Raw genomic sequence first — 20,074 nt, 5'->3', positions numbered from 1 at the left:
GCTTCCTGATGCTGATCAAGCTTTATCTTCAGGATCAGCAAATTTGATGCAATACCAATTGAAGAGCAGGTTGATTTAGACAACGAGCAGATCAAGGGCCATACACAGCCTCAAACAACAATAGGGCAACTTGACCTTAACCAAAAAATCAATCAACTTTGAATATGATCTGGGCTTAGTAAGCAGCAGAGATTAAAAAAGAAAATTAAACACCCCAAGATTTTTACAAAATTGAATCTATCCAGCAAATTTTACCTACTGTTCTGAAGTTTTAAAAATCAGATTTCAATTACCAGCAGGGAATGGACTTCTGCTCCGTGAGATAACGGTGAAGATGTCAACTTTTGGTTATAGTCGAAAATCAATTTCCCTCCCATTTCACATAATAGTGTTGGTAACCTCTAGATTAGGAATTCAATAGTGCATATCAGATCAGGGCCAGTATTTGGAATGAATTTGATTTTATCTGAAACAGGAAGTTAGATTTAATTTTCTTATTGGAGGTGCAATCATCACTAGCTCAGCTTGTTATTGCTAAACCGTGTTGTGACTTTGATATGAAAAACTAATGCGTAGTGTTGAGTGACAGATTAAAAGGATTGTGTGAACAAGGGCACCTAAGGATGGAATGAAGAAGGATGTATCAACCATGAAATAGAAAGGATCACCAAATCTAAGAAGATAACATAGAAGATCAAAGCATTGGTGGTATACAAACCCTCCGTCACTACACCAACGGAGATTTGGTATTGGAAGGAAGGCTGAGATGAAATCCATTCGTTGGAGCAGCTTAGAAGAACATGGCAAGACAAAGACTCTAGGACATCCAAAAGGTGAACGAGATTAAGAAAGTTCAAAAAGATGAAGCAGTTGAGAATATGACCCATCACAATTGAAGGCTTAACAATGATTTTTCAACAGTAAAGGTGTATTTATCAGGTTTCTAGATTAGTATCCTGAGGTGGCAGCCATATCCTCAACCAATGAGAATGTGCCAAGTGTCCTAGGGGAAAATTTCACCATATTGTGTCTGCCAAGAGAGAATAAAGAAAAGAATATTCTTGGAGATGACTTGGTCTAAATACAAGTGGCATCATCTTATTGGTCCATAAATGGTGGCTTTGTCTATAAGTTTTCTTCTTCTACAAGTTGGCCAGCAAAATATTGTAATTATTTCATTGGCTCATTTGTTACTGCATCTTATCAAGTGGCTATGTGTAATCTATTTTCTTATTGGCCCGGAAAGGCAATAAAAAAATTAATTGGCCCACATGGCTGTGCTTAATTGTAATCGGGTGAGCATTTAATATTTGGAGCTATGGTTATGATCATGGAAACCCTAACTAGAGCATATGCGGTTTAATCTTGGCCCTTGATTTCAAATGAATCTTGGCGATTTATTGTAATTGAGCCCCTATATAAAGGCTTGCTCACATCATTTGTAAAGGGAGTGTTAAGTTAGAAAATCATTGCCAAAGTTCTACCAAAATTGTTCTCTATTCATTGTTGTAATTGCATAGTGGATATATATTATCACTTTGGAGCATTGCATGGATTTTTAAATCTCTCACTTAGATTAGGATTTCATTTCGTGTTAAGTAGAAGTAGAACTAGATTGGATGGAAGATATTATGTTGAATGGTGATTAGGAGTGGTGCTAGCATCCATACCTCTTGGTACTTGTCAATTGTACGTAGCAGTGCAAGGTTAGTTTGGGCCAAAGTTGTAAGTGTTTAACTTTTATTGGAGATGTTTATTTAGATTGCGCCTTCATAGGGTATTTCAAGGAGCATTGACAATTGGAAAATCATTCCTGCATCCATAGAAGATAGCACCCTCCTATGACAAGTTGACATGGCAAAGCAAGGATAGGTTAGAGGCTTACCCATCATCAACATTGTCTTACATTCTTAGAGTTCAATAGTATTCCTACACCCTTTCTCCTTTGTAGTTTATTTGGTTGCAAGTGATTGAAGAAGTTGAAGTCAAGTTGGTATCCATTGAATAAATAGCATAAATCCCTTTTTGATAACCAACATATCACATCATTACCTTTTAGTAAAAGTTCACATTAGGAAGGAACCTTGAGGTTGTCTCATTTGATCACACAATTCATCAATATTATTAAGCATATGAGCATCCTTATTCAAGAGAGAGATGGAGATTTGGTGTTTCACCTTGAAATACTAAGTATTTGATTATGCATGTTGTAGTGGAAAAAAAATCTGAATGATGGTTGTTCCTTGCATCAAAACTTAATCTCCATTAATCTCTTCGATGTGGTTCTCTTAGCCTCCTCCCTAGAGGGTCTTCAGCGGCTTCTAGATGGCCTAGTCTCTTTTTTGTGATTCGTGGTAGCTAGTAGTTAACTTGGGCAAGACCGTAGTGATGGTCTTCAATTGTATGAAGTGTTAGAATATATAGTCCACCAATATGACTGAGACGGGGGGGGTGGTGAATCAGTTATCCAACTATTATCATAATTATCAGCCTTAAACAAACTTAACCATATGAGCAATATAATCAGAAACCACAACAAGATACTCATACACAGTAACACCTGATATGTTAACTAGGGAAACCCTTGATCAAAGGGAAAACCCTAGTGGGGATGGTACCCACAAGATGATGTACTAATATAAATACTCCTTGTTAGAGGATGGACCATTTTAGAAGTCTATAACAACATTTAGTACATATCAGTTGTTGTTAGGAGACTTTGAATCCCTGTTAAGAGATTCCAACCATGTTAGGAGTTCTGGAAGACAACTGGACCCATTGCCCAAATAGCTTCAAGGTCAAGACCAATGAACCCACAGTCCAAATGATCTTTGTATTATTCCTTGCAGAATAATAGAAATGAATAGTACTTCCTTCCTTTACCCTATCAACTAAACCTCTACTCCTTCTGATCTTGTAACCAGATCACAAAATTCGCATCCAATAATCCCTTGGATCGCTTACTCGCATTCAGTAAAACACTCTACTCCTTTTTGCACTTCACACTTCATACAATATTTCATTCATATTTCAAACAAGGAAAACATCTTTCCTTTATACCATATCTTCAAAATAATTCCTTGAGTCGGCCTTGAGGCTTTCCCAATTAATTATTAAAAGATAATTAATTAATTACAATTACAATAGCACTATCGGCTCACAGTCTATACAAGACTTTACACATGCAATACTAGGGCTTGCACACTTGCTGACATCACCAACAAACTGTCCTCTATCACTGGTTGACTGCACATCTCTTCATTGCATCTCAGATGTAAGATAGCGAACAAACATGAGGAACTACATTCCTATTGCTTTGTTTTTGTACTGCTCTTTGTAAATCAGGTACAACTTTTGTATGTCTTCAACTTATGTGTTGTGCATTGAACCATGTCATCAAGACATAATGTTGAACATGTCCATGACCAGACAAGCAACACCTTGTCCGTACAACTGCAATCTCTCTCTGTTACTCTAGCAATCTTCACAGACTTACCACTATGTTGACATCAATGACAAACACAATCATGAATGCAACATGGCAATATTTTCCAATGCTTAGGATACTCCCCCAAAGTAGTATCATCAGCATTCATGCTAACATGAAGACATCTCATCTCCATTTCCATTTCCAAGGTGTGGAGGTTGAGATTTCTTGTTCTTACACATGTCTAGAGGTCAAGTTTTTTGGGGCCGGTTTCAGCATGTGACCTATCATGCTACCCTGCATGAACAAGGGGCATGGTTCCCTTTCTCTATATGAGAGATATTGCTTTTGGCATCACTTCCGTCGTATCCAAACAGACCACCAAATTGATAGTGAGGACCGAATCTACCAGCTTTATGACACAAGAGAGGCTGAGGCTGAGACACTTTATATTTCCTTGCCCCATCTACTATGAGGTTATAGGGAAGTTTTATTGTCTATTCCAAGGGCGTCAATCTCTCCCATCCTTTTTTACATACAGTGATCAGCGATGTCTTGCACGTTATCTCTAGGATGCCACAAGGCTTTGGGATCACATCCTACAGCTTCAGTTCCCTCTGAGACAAAGCACGAATCATCTAATCACCTCCTTCTTCAAGTTGGTCTCTCTAGCTTGGGGTACCAAGCAATTGTTGTTCTGTTTTACTCCTCAACAACGAGGAGTGACTAGTTTGTTGCTAGCTTTTTTCTTATGTTCTTTTCTGTGGGCTTTGTTTTGTTCTTTTCCCCGAGCATCGTTTGGTGTTCCTACTATTGGCTGGTTCTTTGTTGAATGTTTGCATTCCCTTAGACTCTCTTTGTGGTCTCTTGTTGGACATTAATAAATTTATCTTATCTAATATTATCTAACATGATAGAAAGAAGTCCTCGTTACTATGGTCTATATACATAGTTTTGAATCAGCTTCTCTATGCCACCCTCTAATATCAAAGTTGTACATCTTCTGACAATTCTATGTGTCTTATTTTAAATACAGCCCATCATAGCAAACCATTTGATCATGTGGTTAACATAGAAAATTTGAATCATATCACAACTCGCACTTATTTAGCCTTCCACCACATGTAATGTCCCCATCCTAAAATAGATTATTAATCAAACTATTGTTAATTAGCGGATTGATTTAATATATCTCAGACCCATTTTTGTTTTGTTTCCCTAGTTTATGTTGTCGTCGGCAATCTTTGTACACCCTCGAAAAGTTTTCCCCAACGAGTACTTAAGCACGGCTTGTAAGTAGTCTTTAGGTATGCAATTTGGATTATTTTCTATATACTGCAAATTCCTGTTGGAGTTCTTTGTTGTTCGCCATTTCGGACGTGAAAGACCTTCCCTATTTGGCTTGTTCGATTTCGGTAGGATTCAACCCTCACCCTATTTTGTCGCCTATAACACTTCGCTCAGATCTGACAAGTCGGAGCACTATCATATTGGCATATATCGATTGAAGGGTTATTCGTGTTCAGTCTCTCTTATTGTGTCTAGATTTCATCTAAATCTATTGTGTTTATGTATGAGCAAGATTGCATTCATAGTTGATGTTTTATGACTTCCAAATCAAGCACCTACTAAACGATTTCCTTTTCAAACATATTTGTACTGCACTTCTATGTATTGTACGACCTACTAACTCCACCGTACAGCCTAAAGACATACCTTGCCATACGGCCATCTGGCCTACCGTACCATCATCCTTCCCATTGTCTCCACCATACAGAAGACATCCTGATACACCCACCGGTACGGCACCTTTGTGTCTTGCTCTTTCACCTTATGGCCTTCCTGTTGACACCATACGGCCTTTTCCTGTGCCCTTGTTCTAGCACTGTATGGCCTTCTTGGTTGGCAACCGTACTCGCCTCCTCCCATCACCATACAGACTCCCTCATTGCACTGTACAGCTAGTCTTTCCATACCGTACGAGCTTTCTAGTCTCATCTCCGTCCACTTTTCAGCCCCTTTGTACTTAGGAACATTACACCACAGCCTAAAACTATGTGAAGTACACACAAGCTATATTTGTGTAGGAAGAGCAAAACAATTCTCAGCAAGTGCAATAAATTTATCCTTGATAGAATTAAACAGTAAATGCAACATCTAATGTTGTTCATAAACTACATGGAGGATGTCTTCCTCACCTAATCATGTTGGATACTCCGGTAGTTCCCACCAAAGTACTACTTGTCATCTAAAGGTAATGAACACGTTGGTTCGGAAATTTCCAAAACCTACAGCTTTCTTCAATACATATAATCTAGGTTTCTATCCCCCTAGATTCCCACAACAAGAGGAGATTTACAATTTGTCTCAAGACATCACATACTCTTACTTATAGCTGCAAACAAAATCCACACTTGTAAGTTCAAGCTTTGAAACACATACTCATTGTAAGCATGAACTTTGAAAATTGAAATGTATAACTTCTCCTCTACTCATACAGATTACTTTATGGGCCGAACCCAATAATCTGAAAGAGGGGCCCACCCAATAATAGGCTACCGGAAGGGGGGGGCCACCCAGTGATAGGCTACTGGAAGGGGGGTCCCTACCCCGGCCTATTTTAAGGTAAGGGCCCACCAAACAGAAAGTATCTTCTCTATTCACGCTGTTCATTTCTAATTATAGGTCTTCTGTCTACACTAATGAGATAAACTTTCAAAAGACTAATAAACATGAATAATCACTTCAGCGTTTGATATGGCCAGAATATAAGATGCATATATTGCAGCCAGAAATTGGAGAAAAGTTTCCATAAAAGCAAATTTCAAACATTAGTTAGAAAATAATGAAATTGAGAACAACTGTGTAAGGCTTCAAAGAGCACTAGCTTGTAAAAGGGCCCACTAAATAACTATGGATTAATGAGACAGAATATACTTGCCTTAAACATGACATTTTCTTCCTAGGTGAAACCAAAATGCTGACTGCTTGAGAAGGTTGTGCCTTAATTTTCCAAAGAAAAACAATGTTTTAAGTTAGGTAAGCCTTCTAAATAACTAGATTACTTTATTTAGGATACAAAGCACAAGCCCAAGGAAAATCTTGCTTCACACTCATAATCAATTTGACCTGTAATGAAGCTTCTTTTAAAATATGCATCCACCTAGCAGCCTCTTCTGAACTCCTTGCTCCCACCTGCACAAATTCATTAATAATATGGAAGAAGGAAAAGCACCTAATACTAAGTAGACATATTACATTTTTACAAACATACTCTTTTAATCGTCATATAAAAAATGCACAATGTGGTCTAGGAAACTAATAAACACTTTGTGCAATGCCCATGTCAAAATATTTTACCTTAAGCTCATCGCCGTGATTAACAGAATTGTAAAGCGTAAAAACAAATAGAACCTGCAAATCGTGGATAGAAGACATTATATTTAACTTTAATCATCATAGGAGTGGATTATAAGATGGAAGTGGAAAGATGTGATTTAGTTGCAGCCCATGCAAATTAGACATACTTTTCTGTGAATGCTTTCCCTTCCATTATCTGTAACTCTTATGCATGGATCAATAATCCCTGTTTTCACAGGCTCCTGCAAAGATAAAAAGAATGGCTTATAATATCACTATCAAATATGAGAGGTATGTGCACCATTATTATGCTTAACATTCAAAGTTTGGAAATGCTAAATGCATTTAAATTAAAAGAGTTTGGACATGACATAAGCAACATTGTAAAGCTCACTGTAGAATGAATTAATAATCAATTTTTCTTTTTGATACTTTAAAAAGGGATTCCATGGGGGACCTCACCAACTGAAATCCAAGCAGAATACAAATATTCTAACAAACAAGTTACAAGGCTAGAAGCCACCACAAAATGGAAATAGACAAAGAGGCTTCATCCCTAGATAGTTCTGTCGGTACAAAAAGAGCAGCCCAGAAAACTCAAATGCCTGGTACCCAATAAGCTAAGGGAATGACCAAAACTTAGGACAGAAAAAATAGACTGCAGCTAGCAGAAGAGCCCACATTTGGGAACAAAGTAACCATTGATTACTTATCTTTTGAGCCCGAGAGCTGGGGAATTTTGATGCTGTCAATAGCATCTTGGCACTTCTCCAAGCAAAGAAAAGCCTCATCCACCAACACTAAAAGAGTAAACATACTCAAAACTTGCAAAGTATCCAGAGTGTAGGTGACAAGAAGTTTCTTCTTCACTGTGCATAGGTCCAAGCAGAGTGATTAGAGGTCACAAAGCTGGCAGCAGAAAGAAAAAAATCCTTGCTAAGCATGTTGATATCACCATAAGATGTTGATTCTTCTAGAGCAGAGCAAGCCAAAGATGAAAGTGCTGCATATGAACAATGGAACAAAAGACTCCTCAAAAAACGGAAAAAAATACTTTGCTCAAAACCCCACCTCACCATCTTAGATCTCAATTTCCAAAACTTGCAAGAAATCCTCTTCGATGAAATTCTGCAGCTAACCTTTAACACCCAAGCTTTCTGACCCAAAATGCTTTTCACCAAACCAGGCAAGCAATCAAAAATGGCTTTCAAATGCCTATCAAACACAACTACTGCAAAGAAACGCATCCCAGGATTTGGAACATTTTTTGCCATGAGCCATACAAAAAGGGTACAAAAGACCTCCACAAAAAATCACAAGATCCACCAACAACCACAGGGAAATAAAGAAGGGAAAAGGAGAAGCATAGAGCTTGCAAAGCATTATTCAATTCCACTTGCTGCCACCATCAAATTACCTACTTCGAGAACAACTTCAAACTGCCACACTTCAATCCTCCACAGAACCAAACAACAATTCTGAGTGTGGGAACCTAATAAGCAATGACAGAGGGACACTAAGAACCAATAAACGCATTCCTTGAGGAGCACACTTGGCACAACTCAACACTAAACAAATGCTAACAGGGGAAGATCAATTTAGTGCACCTAGGCCATCCCACTTGTTTGCAAAACTGGCTACTAGATAAGAAAAAGGGTTAAGATCCTCTCTATATTGGCTAATAAATAGACCACCCTGTCGCACATTAAAAACAATGGTTGAAAAGAATATCATTGAAGCTGTTAAAGAGACTGAGACAACCATTTCTTCAAAAAGAGATTTCAGTTTCCAATTTCAACAATCCATTTTGGTCAGCACCTAGATAACAATTGTAGGATCACCTCACTTTCTGGTGAGATTAAGACCACCAATACCAGCCTTCAAGTCTCATTATTGGTATAAAATATTGACACCCAAGGGAAAAAAAAGCCTATCATCTCTCAATAAAACAACCGCTTCAATAATGCCAGGGTTACCCTTCAAAACTCTGTCAAAGTTTAATTTCAATAAGCCACTAAGGAGGCATGATCCAATGAGCTTCCTTTGTGACAGACATATTCTCTTTTACCGCATTACAGTGGAATTAAATTTGATATATTTCTACAGTTATCAAATACTTAGATTGTGGTTAGGTCTATTAACCTAGAAATTCAGTAGCACTTATTGGCAATTGCCAAACAATCGAGATGTTTAGAGTATTAATGGAAAACTTGGTTAGAGGATTGAGCTGTAGCACTTCCAGTTGTCTTATTAAAGCATAGATCATTCTGTTTTGTCATTCTGTTTCCAAATATTCGATGAAAGCCTTCGAAAAGAAAAACTGCGGAAAAAATATTTTCTAGAAATTTCAAGTTCTCACAAATATAACACAAAGACACTCAAAAAATTTAATGGCCAAGAATAAAGTTCACTTAAAATTTGCTAACTCCTCTGGTATAAGAACAATAAACAAGAAATAAAAAACCAACCTAAAATTGAAAAAGAAAAAAACTCAATTTAATAAATAGAGTAGAGGTGCAAGAGGATGGCAAAGAATATTCTATCCCCTGCTTCTGTTACTTTGATGTTTTTGCTGTTTACTGAGTATCTGAAGGCTATCTATCATTGGCTATGATATGAATCCGTTCATTTCCATGCCTTGTTTGGCAAAGAATTTCCGTTTAACTTTCATTTTCCATTCTTGTAGGCTCTATTTCATTCAGCTAAAACGTTTTTTAAAATAAACAACTAAAAAGCTATGTTGTGCCAAGAATCCAAAACAGGTACTCACACATCTTGGATACAAAATGAGAGTGAGAATTGACAGATCACGAATAGCATAGTTTTGGTGGACTTATTAAATAAATGATAGAAGCCTGAAGCAACTGTCAGGAAATGTTCGTAAAAATTCCTCGTAAAAGCAATGAATATGTTAAATATTATAAGCTCTGATTTGTGATGAAACATTTCAGAGTTTTAATTTATAGAAAGAAACCAAGAGATCTGTACACCATGAAAAAATTTATGAAGCTTTTAGAACCACTGAAAACTGGAAAACTGAGTTCCAGCTGCCTAATTTTATCAAAGTCAAGGCTCTCTTATCAGGAAGAACAATAGGTAAAAAGATCACCTGAAATTAGACCAAGCCATTAGTAATATAGCCGAATGATGTACAAATTAAACTGAATATCGAGCTCAGGTTTTCCTAAAAAACCAGCATTGCCCATATAAGTTTATTTAACCGGTGGGTTGAACAATTTCTACTTCTCAAAAACGGTTTTCTGGAAATTAAAGAAAATACATGAAAGAGAAATATCTGACAGATGGGAATACACTTTTCCAGCGTATCAGAAGCAAACATTTTATGATTCAAAGATAACAAACAACAACGAGCCATACTGGAAAGTTATCCTGACAACGAGATTGAATCCACCACAGCACCATTCATAAGGGATTAGTTAAATATTTAGAGACAAAATAAAAGATAAATTTAAAAAGTCCCCTGGAACATCGCATTGTACAAGGTGCTTCCACGCAAGAAAGATTTCACAAAGCCCGAGAACAAATTTAAACAAGAAGAAAAGACAAATTCGGATTCTAGTGATGAAAAACGGCATGGTAAAAACCTGAGAAGAATTTAAAAATATTTAAAATAATAAACAGTTATTAGAAAAATACGAGAAAAAATAACAAAATAATATATAATAAAATATTAAAAGAGCAGTACCAGGAAAATTGTTACAATATGTTAAAATGGGAAAAAAGCTTTAAAAAAAAAAAAATACAGTGCGTATTGAATTTAGGAAAGAGAAAATATAGTAAATATCTCAAAAAAGAAAGTTGTAATTTTTTTAGAAAATAAGTAAAATTGATATATTTTTGAATTTGAGTCAATTTCATAGATGAATTTAGAAAGGACAAAATAGAAAACGTTAACACCTTGGGAAAAAACAAAGCAAAATAATAAAATCAAAATTTGGTTACTACAATTGTTTCATAATAATAAAATCAAAATTTGGTTACTACAATTTTTTTTTCATAAGAATGCAAATTTCACTTCGGAAAAGCAACATGACAGGCAAAATTATTTCAACGATACAGCAAATTTCACCCTGGAAAAACGACTGGAGTTCAAAATTATTTCAGCACAGAAATCCATAAGAAAAAGAGCACAGAAATCCAATAAATCAAAATATTTAAAAAGATTAAGCAAAATCTATTCAAACTTTATTCATTAACGTTTGCTATTATTCAAACGTGGCATGTTATTGTAATCAGGAGCACAGCTGATAAAAATGAATTCAATACTGCGACGACTCAAACCAATGCAATTTTTTCAAATAAATTACTTCAACTTACCTCATGGCCACCGGAGGGAACGGATTTGAAGCACAGGAGCGTGCTGCCCTGCAAAACAAAATATTTCTTGCGAGGGAACTGCAACCTCAATCTATTCGGTTGTATAACATAAAGCCATCCTTCCATTGCACAACCTTCAAACGTGACAGAAAATTTCGCCGGGCCTGAGCTTCTTTTCTTCCGTCACCTACCAAACAAAACGTAATAAAATTAAAGTAGTTATAATGTTGTTCACAAGCGGTGTCAATACCCACATCCGAATCAGATCTTTCAAAAATATAAAATTGCCTGCCGGGGAAAAGACAAAGCAGAAATTTTATTCAATTACGTCAAGTGACAGAAAACGAAACCCGAGCTACTTGACAGAAATTCGTTTGAAAGTTGCAAGATTGGATTACAAAATGCGCGCTTTTATATGTTATTTTTAAATATTGCATGCATCAATGGTGTTACTTGACGGAAAATTGATATCAGAGGCCGGCAGTTTGTGACGGGAGGAGATTTGTGGCAGTTGACGGTAGCATTTGTTTTTGGAAAAACGAACTTTCGAAGTTTTTAGTTTTAAAGGAATTTTTTGTTTTGTATGTTTTCCCTTTTCATGCTTGGGAGATGATTTGTGCTTAGTCAACATGAGCATAAGAAGAAGTCATTTGCACTAGGTGGATTTTAATTTATATTTTACTATCTTTTAATAATTTAAAATGAAACGTAACCTGGTTATCTAGTTTAAATTTAAAGAGGTGAGGCACAACTAGTAAAGATAAAGTGAACGGACATATAGGTGGCATATAACTATTATCTTTTTAAAGTGGAGGTTCTATTCTACATTCATTAGTTAAATGAAATTTTTGATTATTATTATTAAGTTTTTAAAGTGGAGGTTATGTTCTAAATTCATTTAAGATATAAATGAAGTTTTGATTATTATTAAGTTTTAAAGTGGAGATTCTATTCTACATTCATTTAATCATATAACATGAGGCTTTAATTTTAATATTTTAATAATAAAAGTCTAAATTTATTCTTTTTAAATGTATATTCATAGAGTTATTAATAAGTAGTTGAAAGATGAATTTAAATAAAATAGTAATAATTGAAATATTTAGTGATTTGTTGAAGCTTATTATAATATTGAAATTGTTTAATTTGTACTTTGATTTTTAACTTTAACTTTAAGTCGTGGACTTGGGAGATTTTATTGATCAATTTTTTAGTATATGTTAAAAAGTATGTCTTTACTTTTGTTTTGCTAGGGCTAGAAGTATAAGATGTGTAGTTTTATTTGTGTATAATTGGGAGTTTGCATCATCTATAAAGTTATTGTAAAGGTGATTAAATCTTATATTTTATTTCTGTATGTTTAGGAGTTTGCATGATCTATAAAGTGATTGTAAAGGTTATTATCAATTGTTTTGTTAGCGTTGTATATGGTACATAAGTTTAAGAAGGCTTTTAATTTTATAAAGATAAATGAACCTTCAAGGAACCACCTAGAATAGAGTATGTCACCAAGTTGCTTTTTGGTGCCACACATGTTTATGGAAGTCTTGTAATATTCATCTCATGTACTAGGGATTAAATATGTTAATGATTTATTCTCTAGCTAGAAAGTGGAAAATGCCAAACTATTTTATCATACTTGTGAACTCTCTAGGATGGTTCATTTAGTGCAGAAAGGAATGAATATCTTGAGGATTCAATCTCTATGCAACAAGTGGAAAACAATAATATTTTGTCAATTATATAAAACTCTTTGGAATGGTTCAATCCATGCATTAGAGATTGGATATGTTGAGTGGTCATTTATTTTTGTGACAAGTAGGAAAAAAACCTATTTCATTGATAATGTTAAAGACTTTGCATTGAATTCCATCTATTGGAGATTGGCAATAGTAAGAACTCATCCTTTGGGCAATAAATAGAAATGAAAAGCATATTTTCATTGTTATATCAAGCACTCTAGAATGGTCAAAAGTGTACAAGTAGAATATAAATGTGCACATGAATGTTGGGAATCTACCACATTACTTGATGGAAGTTAGAGTGTTCATTGTTTAAATCTCAATTGTAAAAAATCATGTGGTAAGTTCCTTTCAATTATTACATCTATGGAGAAAGCCAATAATTACTCCATGAAAATAGAAGTGAAATTTTTCTTTTATGGAGGTTGTTGATATCTAGGAAAAATTTGAGATCAAGTGTTTACAAACTTGATTGTTTGAGAGAAAGCTAGGAGTTATAATCTAATGGTTATGAGGCATAGATGAGGATGTAAAAGGGTTATACTAAATGTATGTTAATTGAATATTCCTTCAATATGCAATGTATTTATTTTAGCTCCAGATAATTTTTTGAGTGTCACACACAATAAAAAGAATTGGTAAATATTGTTAACAAGAAAAAGAAAAGCATGAAAACAAGAAATAAATACAAGAAACTAAGCATTTGTATTACCTCATGTAAAGAGGAATAAGGGGAGAGGCAATGTAAATAGGTAGATCAAAAACCTCCCCTCTCTACAATCATTACATTCAAAAGGAAGATGCCCCAAGTAGGTTCAAGAGGAGACCTACACACTTCTTGGAGATGATGGTCCTTTGATAAAATGGAATTGATTAGAGAAATAGATGTAATTAAAGTAAACTAGATACCAATTAGACAGGAGTGCATAAAACTATAAATAATGAATATAAATAAATTGAGATTTAGTAGAAAATTACAGATCTAGAAAGAAAAGTTGGGCACTGACAAGTGGGCAAAATCTAAGCCAAAAATGGCAGGAACTAGCTGAAACTCAATCTATTAAAGGAAGAGATCACTAATGGCATCCTATAGTAGGAAAATCAAGCTAAAATTTTCTAAGATCCTTTGCTTGTACCTACACTATTTGATCCCAAATCTATGGATTTGTAACATGTTCTTACACACAAAAATGATGGAAAAGGTTGGGATAAGGGGTTTGTTGTTATCAAACCCTTTTTTATGAATCAATCTTTAAAATAGAAAGAAATTGCATAGATAAATGTAGGTAAAAGGTTAAATTGGTTATTTACCCTACATAAACCCTCATAAACATGTGTAGAAATTGCTCGTATTCATGAAGTTGCTTGAATATTCCTAGAATCCAAAGATTTGATCTTAGAATGCAATGTGAAATCAAGGATGCCCTCAAAAATACATGGATCTATGATTGTCACTCCTATATCTTAAATGTTGATCTACTTGAGATCACTTGCAAAGGAGAGAAAACAATGGATGAATGGTGAATCTTCTTTCTTAATTGAGAATTCTTCAACTTGGCCATATGAATGGGAGAAGACATCGCATCAATTGGAGAAGGTTGTCTTTGACTTGATAGATCTTGAAGAAATGGGGACTTGGAGAGCTTAAATTAGATATTTGCCTTCAAACCTTGAATCAAAATCCTCATTGTTTTTTATTTCTTGCACTTTGTTGATGGATAACTTGCACTCAATAATAGACCTTCTACTTATCAAAATGAGGAGAGGAGAGGTTCTTTTATACTTTAATCCCTTATTTTAGGGTTCAAATTTCACATGGTCTGACCATAAATAGAGAAATCTTGTCAAGACCTTGTCATTGAACATTATGCAAATTTTACGCCCCAAATGCATTGAATAGGATGTCATTGGAAGCTTATTTTGGGAATTAGTTGCCTATATCAGACTATGCCTATGGATATGAGCCCAATTTCAAGGGATGTTGAGAAGGAAGAAATAAATGGGAGGGAGAAAATATAGGGTGTTGTGATCAAGAAAAACAAGCAATTCTGACCTCAAAATCATTAAAATGAGGCTTAATGGGTCCTAAAGCATATAATTATAAGGGCTAACTTGTTAGGACTATAAATTTATTGCCCACTTTTGTGAAAGTATGATACAGACTTATTCTCATGGTAAAGTAGATCAATGCATAAGGATAACCTTGTTGCCACACTTTTCATCCTATACCCATTATGCAAAGCGGAAAATGATCTTGTGTCTCAATTTGGTCTAAGTAGGTCCAAGTCTTTTTCTTTTCCCTCAAGTGAAAAGTCTCTCCATCAGGTTTTCATCTTCCCTCTTCCCCCACATTACATAATCAGGTAGGTTTTCCTTGTTGTCATGAGTTTTGTGGGTAGTCTAGGACCCTTTTCGATGGAGATTCTTGGTTCATATCATGATTTTCACATAATCATTTCTGAGGATGAACTTGCTCACAACTCATTATAGTTTGCACATAAAGAAAAGGAAGTTTGCGAAAAATCCAGTATCGCCTTCTCTTTAGTAGGTTTTCGACCTGTGAAGGTGATTTTTTGCAGAGGTCAATGAAGGAGGTTTACAAGCGAAAGCAAGGAAGAAATGAGTTATTTTATGGATAGATCATCCTTACATTGCAGTATTCTACCTTGGGTGTCACCCAGAATTCATCATAATGATCAAAATGGCATTTGGTAGAAAACCTTGAAGTAACTTCTCCACAACGATTTTTCGACCCAGGAAGTCAATTTTCTAACAAAAACATTTGTGAGAGAGAAAAGCAAGCAAGTGGGTTCCTTTCTCACTTTCGTAGCCCTTTTTAGATTTTCTAAAGCCTAGAAGCACATTTACTTAAAGGGTAAAGTGAAAATAAAAACAAAGGCAGAAAAATAGAAGTTGTCTTCTCCTCAACAGGTTTTCAACCCTGGAAAGCGATTCTCCGCATCTATTAAAAAATCACTTCTACAAGCACGTTGGGCCCATAGATTGATTGCAGGATAATTAAAAAGGATAATAGAAACAAGTTAATCACATTTGGGAAGGCATCTTAAGCAAAATTTGGCTGAGCAGATTTTTCCCTATGCAGTACTCCATTCTTAATTTTTTGAAACTTCATGAAAAATGGGAAAGTAAGTATGTAATAAAGGAAAGTTACTGTTGGGCCAACAGAAACAATGAAAAGACATGGAAAAATCCATTAGAAACTCTTGCATTTACTAATCTAATGGATTTATCCTTTAATTCACTCGTGTGGTGTGGATCTTGAAGATTAATGGGTGGATTGGGATTTCTATATAGAGATAAATATAACAAATTTTCAAACTACCACTTTCTTTATTGAACTGTTATGCTATTGAATTGAATAGAAATTTCAAAATTCTCACAGTTACAAAGTTCTACTCTCTATGCTACTTTCAATTTTTAGATTTCTATTCATCTCTATCCCAAAAAAGGCGGCAACAAGATTTGTTAGATTCAATGGGCTAAACGGAATTAAGTTGACTTTGCAAAATGTTTCAGACACCTTGCTCTATTTCTTTGACATGTAGGATTTTCAATTGAGGTTGAGGACAGAGCTAATTCATCTAATAACAAAGAAACTCTGAGGAAGTGGGCTTGTAGAAGCGACCAGGTTTCGAGTGGCAGTTCAAGCTCCCGAACTGATTGTTGAATGTATTAATCACTACAATCCAAACACTAAACAAATTTTGTTGCCTGATCACATAGTTTTAATCTCAATTGACTAGCAAATTGTAGTTGATTGCCTATGGATTCCAAATCAAGAAGAATTTTCTAAATTGACAATAGGAGGAGCCATGTCTGAGTTCTCCTTAAAGAAGATGGTGTGGCGGAAGGAATTTATGAGGTCCTAGTTCCAAAAGCCAAGGGGAGCTAAGAGTAAGGTTCCTAAGACTCTTTTTGGCACTGATCTCAAGCCCGAGATCATGGGCATTCTAGTTCTTTTAAATCGATTGAAAGGTGAGGTAGAAGCACTCAATTTCGTAGAACAATATTTCTTTTAGGTACAAATCATCTGCTCAGATACACATTATGTTGATTGGGCATATGAGTTAAGTGAGCATCTGTCTAAAGCCCTCAGTGCCGCAAAGTTCTACAATACCTTCGACGTGTCTTATTTCCTAATCTATATGTTAGCTTCTCTACAATTGTGGCCAAGCCTTCCTAGAATAAAGAATTTCCCTGATGATGTAAAAAGTTGTGAATTTTATCCATGCTTGCAGTTATAGAATAGCTATGCAGAGTACGTCAGAGTTAATGACTTGTTTACAATGAGGATTTGTAGGGAACTACAAGGATGCCTAGAGAGGAGGTTCAGCCTAGAAGCGATGGTGGCCATCAGTCAATTTGGTAGCTACTTTATTCAATTCTCATCATTCTTGTATTTGTGTCTTGCAACTTTTGACAGATTTCCTTTGAAGCTTCCCAGATACCCAAGTGACATGATTGTGCTAATAGAGATCGTGAGACAAGTTATCTAGGTGAACATGTTGAGTGCTAGTTTAAGCAAGAAAGGGTATGAATTCCCTATGAAGGTTGGAGTGTATAGTTGTGAATCTCGGTTTGATGCCAAAAACATGCTCAAGGCATTTGAGAATAAGTACAAATTGGAAGAATATGAGGTTGTGAGACCCATTTTCGATCCAAATGGATATGCTAGAGAGGTGCTACAAATTGGGAGTGTGATTAAGCATGTCACCACTATAGAGGATTATTGGGCAGATTACAAGGATGAGTTGGAGAGTCGAGATCATGCTTTTGCCAGGCTCACGGTGGAACAAATAAAGGCATGTAGTGTTGATCTCAATGTCAAAGGATTGGAGGATGATGGTTAGAACATGTATAGCAATACATACTTGACCAAATTAAGAGGGATTCTTATCAGTTTCGAGCCATATGTGGATGTGGAGGAGAATCTCAATATCATGGTGGCTAGGATCATCAAAAGATCTAGGAAATGGATTAAGTGGACAACTAGGAAGAGTCGAAGGAAGGGAGCAACCACTCAAGCTTCTCCAGCAGTTGCAACACCACCTTCATCTCAGAGTGCTATAGGGGGTGTGACCATAGCTTCCACCCAAGGGCTAGCTCAACCTGCAGCCAGAGGTGATCAACCTCTAGAAAATAATGTTCATATAACCCAAACCTATCATGATGGTTCTCTCCCAGTTATAGGAACCCCAGCTAGTACTAAAGAGAAGAAAATGGAGGAACCAAAGGACAGTGTCTCCACTCTGGTCCCATCCCCTCATGCTACTCCAGTTCCATCTCCTCACACTACCCCTATTCCTTCTCCACATACCACCCCAATCCCATCTCCTCATCATAGCCATGTTCCATCAGCAAGTGCTTCACTTTTGAAGCTAGATGCTTCCCCTATATAGATAGTAGACCTAGGGGATGGAAAGAGTAGTAGCAGTGAGTCTATTGAGTCAAATGAGGAGATGAAGAAGACTTCAAAAATGGAGAAGGGCTAGACTTCTTCCAAACTCATCTCTAAGGATTCAAAGAATCCTTTCTCTTCAACTGATGTAACAATGACTCCAGTGAAGAAGAAAATGTTCAGTATTGAATCACTCTGAGTAGCTTCCAAAGTGATAGGAACTTATTCTTGCTTATAAGATACTTTGGAAAGGAAAAGAAAAAGAAAAGATGAAAGTGTCTCTGCAAAAGACATTGTATCTCTTGTAGTTCGTTCCAAGACTGCATTGACAAAGGTCAAGAAACAAAATACTTTGTCAATACTTGGGCAAGATCTAGAAACAGGGCACTTGAAAATGGAAATAGCCAAGCCAAACAAGGGAGGGAGAATTCAGGATATGCGCTTGATGATTTTACTTTGCATTCAATTAATCTTGGGGAAGCCAAACATGATATGAAAGTCATCTTGTGGAGATCAAGTAATGAAGTGATAGAAGGACAATTGGAAAGTCTCAAATTGTCAAAGATCAAGATGAAAGCTGAGATAAAAGAATTGAATAAATTTATCAGGAAACTAGTCACTCCACTAGCAACTATTTCTGGTATGTCTGTGACCCAAACTCCTAGTGCAACTGAAGTGCAAGCCCTCATTGCCCAGCTCCAGGAAAATAGGCATTATGGCTAGATTGGTAGAGAATGGATTGAGAGACTTAAATCAGAAGGAGTTTCTCTCATAGATCAAATTGGAAATGCTATCCTTAGACTGGAGACAAAAAAGGATAATATATTGTCTAATAGTAATACGTTGGTCAGAGAAAGGGTCAGATGTGATGACTACATCTCCCTTTTAAAGATGATCATCTAGATGAAAGCAAAGGAAGCAGTTGAAGCAAAGATTCTAAAGAAAGGAAATGAACCTTTGTTCGAATGGCTCCAAAGTATGCAGTTCAAGCTATAAATGATCCAAGTGGCTAAGAAGGGACTCAAGGAAATAAAAAGTAAAGTAAAGAAGACTCAAGATAGGGGATTTGAGCTTATGAGAGGGTTACACACTAATTCTCAAACTAGTGGTCAAGGAAAAACTCTCATTGGAATAGATGTAATGAAGAGTAACTTCTCTACATTTCTAGATAATTTGTCCAGAGTGGCTTCTAGTAGTCAAAACAGAGTCGCAGAACTCCAGACACTCAGTGTTTGGATACATGTGGCCACAAAGGAGTTGTTGGATCAGTTGAATGTCATAAAGGAGCTAGCAAGGGAACATTCAAAATGGATCTTGAGATTCACTAATATACACGTGCCTAACCATGAAGTGCTAATCCAAATAGTGGTTGCTAATAGAGCATATAGAGCAAAAATAGAAAAGGGGAAGAAGTCTAAATGATTCATATTATGCCCTCATTTTGTTTTCTTTTGTAATTTTGTAATACGACAAACTGGCATCTTGCCATTTGTCATTCTTAGAAAATGAACCAATTAAGCTTCCATTGTAATGGTCATCTCAAAAGCTCTATATGTATGAATTGAAAAGATTAATGAAAGGTCAGAAATTTTTTGGTGTGAAGTACTTTTTGTTGCAGAGACAATTGAATGGTATTTTATGTCAATCATTTTCTGTTCCAGTTAATAGTGTATTTAGTTTACATTTTCTCTTTTGTTTGAATTGGGACAAGAGAAAAATAGAGTTTTACTTCCCCTATTTTGAGGCAACATATGAATGTAATAGGTATTGTTACTGATCATTCGAAGA

At 35.8% G+C, this 20,074-nt stretch overlaps 1 protein-coding gene across 1 annotated transcript in view; it reads right to left on the bottom strand.

The window, feature by feature from the left end:
* Positions 1 to 11,499, bottom strand: part of LOC149528882 (protein ENHANCED DISEASE RESISTANCE 2-like) — a 94,381-nt gene extending 82,882 nt beyond the window's left edge. The window contains exons 1-6 of the mRNA XM_089809628.1: positions 11,454 to 11,499; positions 11,126 to 11,312; positions 6,955 to 7,029; positions 6,788 to 6,841; positions 6,557 to 6,622; positions 6,369 to 6,430 (exon numbers count right to left, since the gene is read on the bottom strand). Of these exons, the coding sequence (XP_089665754.1) occupies positions 6,369 to 6,430; positions 6,557 to 6,622; positions 6,788 to 6,841; positions 6,955 to 7,029; positions 11,126 to 11,251 (383 nt within the window). The 5' untranslated portion in view covers positions 11,252 to 11,312; positions 11,454 to 11,499. The remainder of the gene's footprint in view (positions 1 to 6,368; positions 6,431 to 6,556; positions 6,623 to 6,787; positions 6,842 to 6,954; positions 7,030 to 11,125; positions 11,313 to 11,453) is intronic.
* Between the last annotated feature and the right edge of the window lie 8,575 nt (positions 11,500 to 20,074).

The sequence above is a fragment of the Cupressus sempervirens genome, chromosome 11 (genome assembly GCF_028749045.1).
Source record: "Cupressus sempervirens isolate cs-2001-9-10 chromosome 11, ASM2874904v1, whole genome shotgun sequence".
Classification (NCBI taxonomy): Eukaryota; Viridiplantae; Streptophyta; class Pinopsida; order Cupressales; family Cupressaceae; genus Cupressus; species Cupressus sempervirens.
Note: the sequence above shows the minus strand (reverse complement) of the source record. Positions and strands in the feature narration are given on the sequence as shown.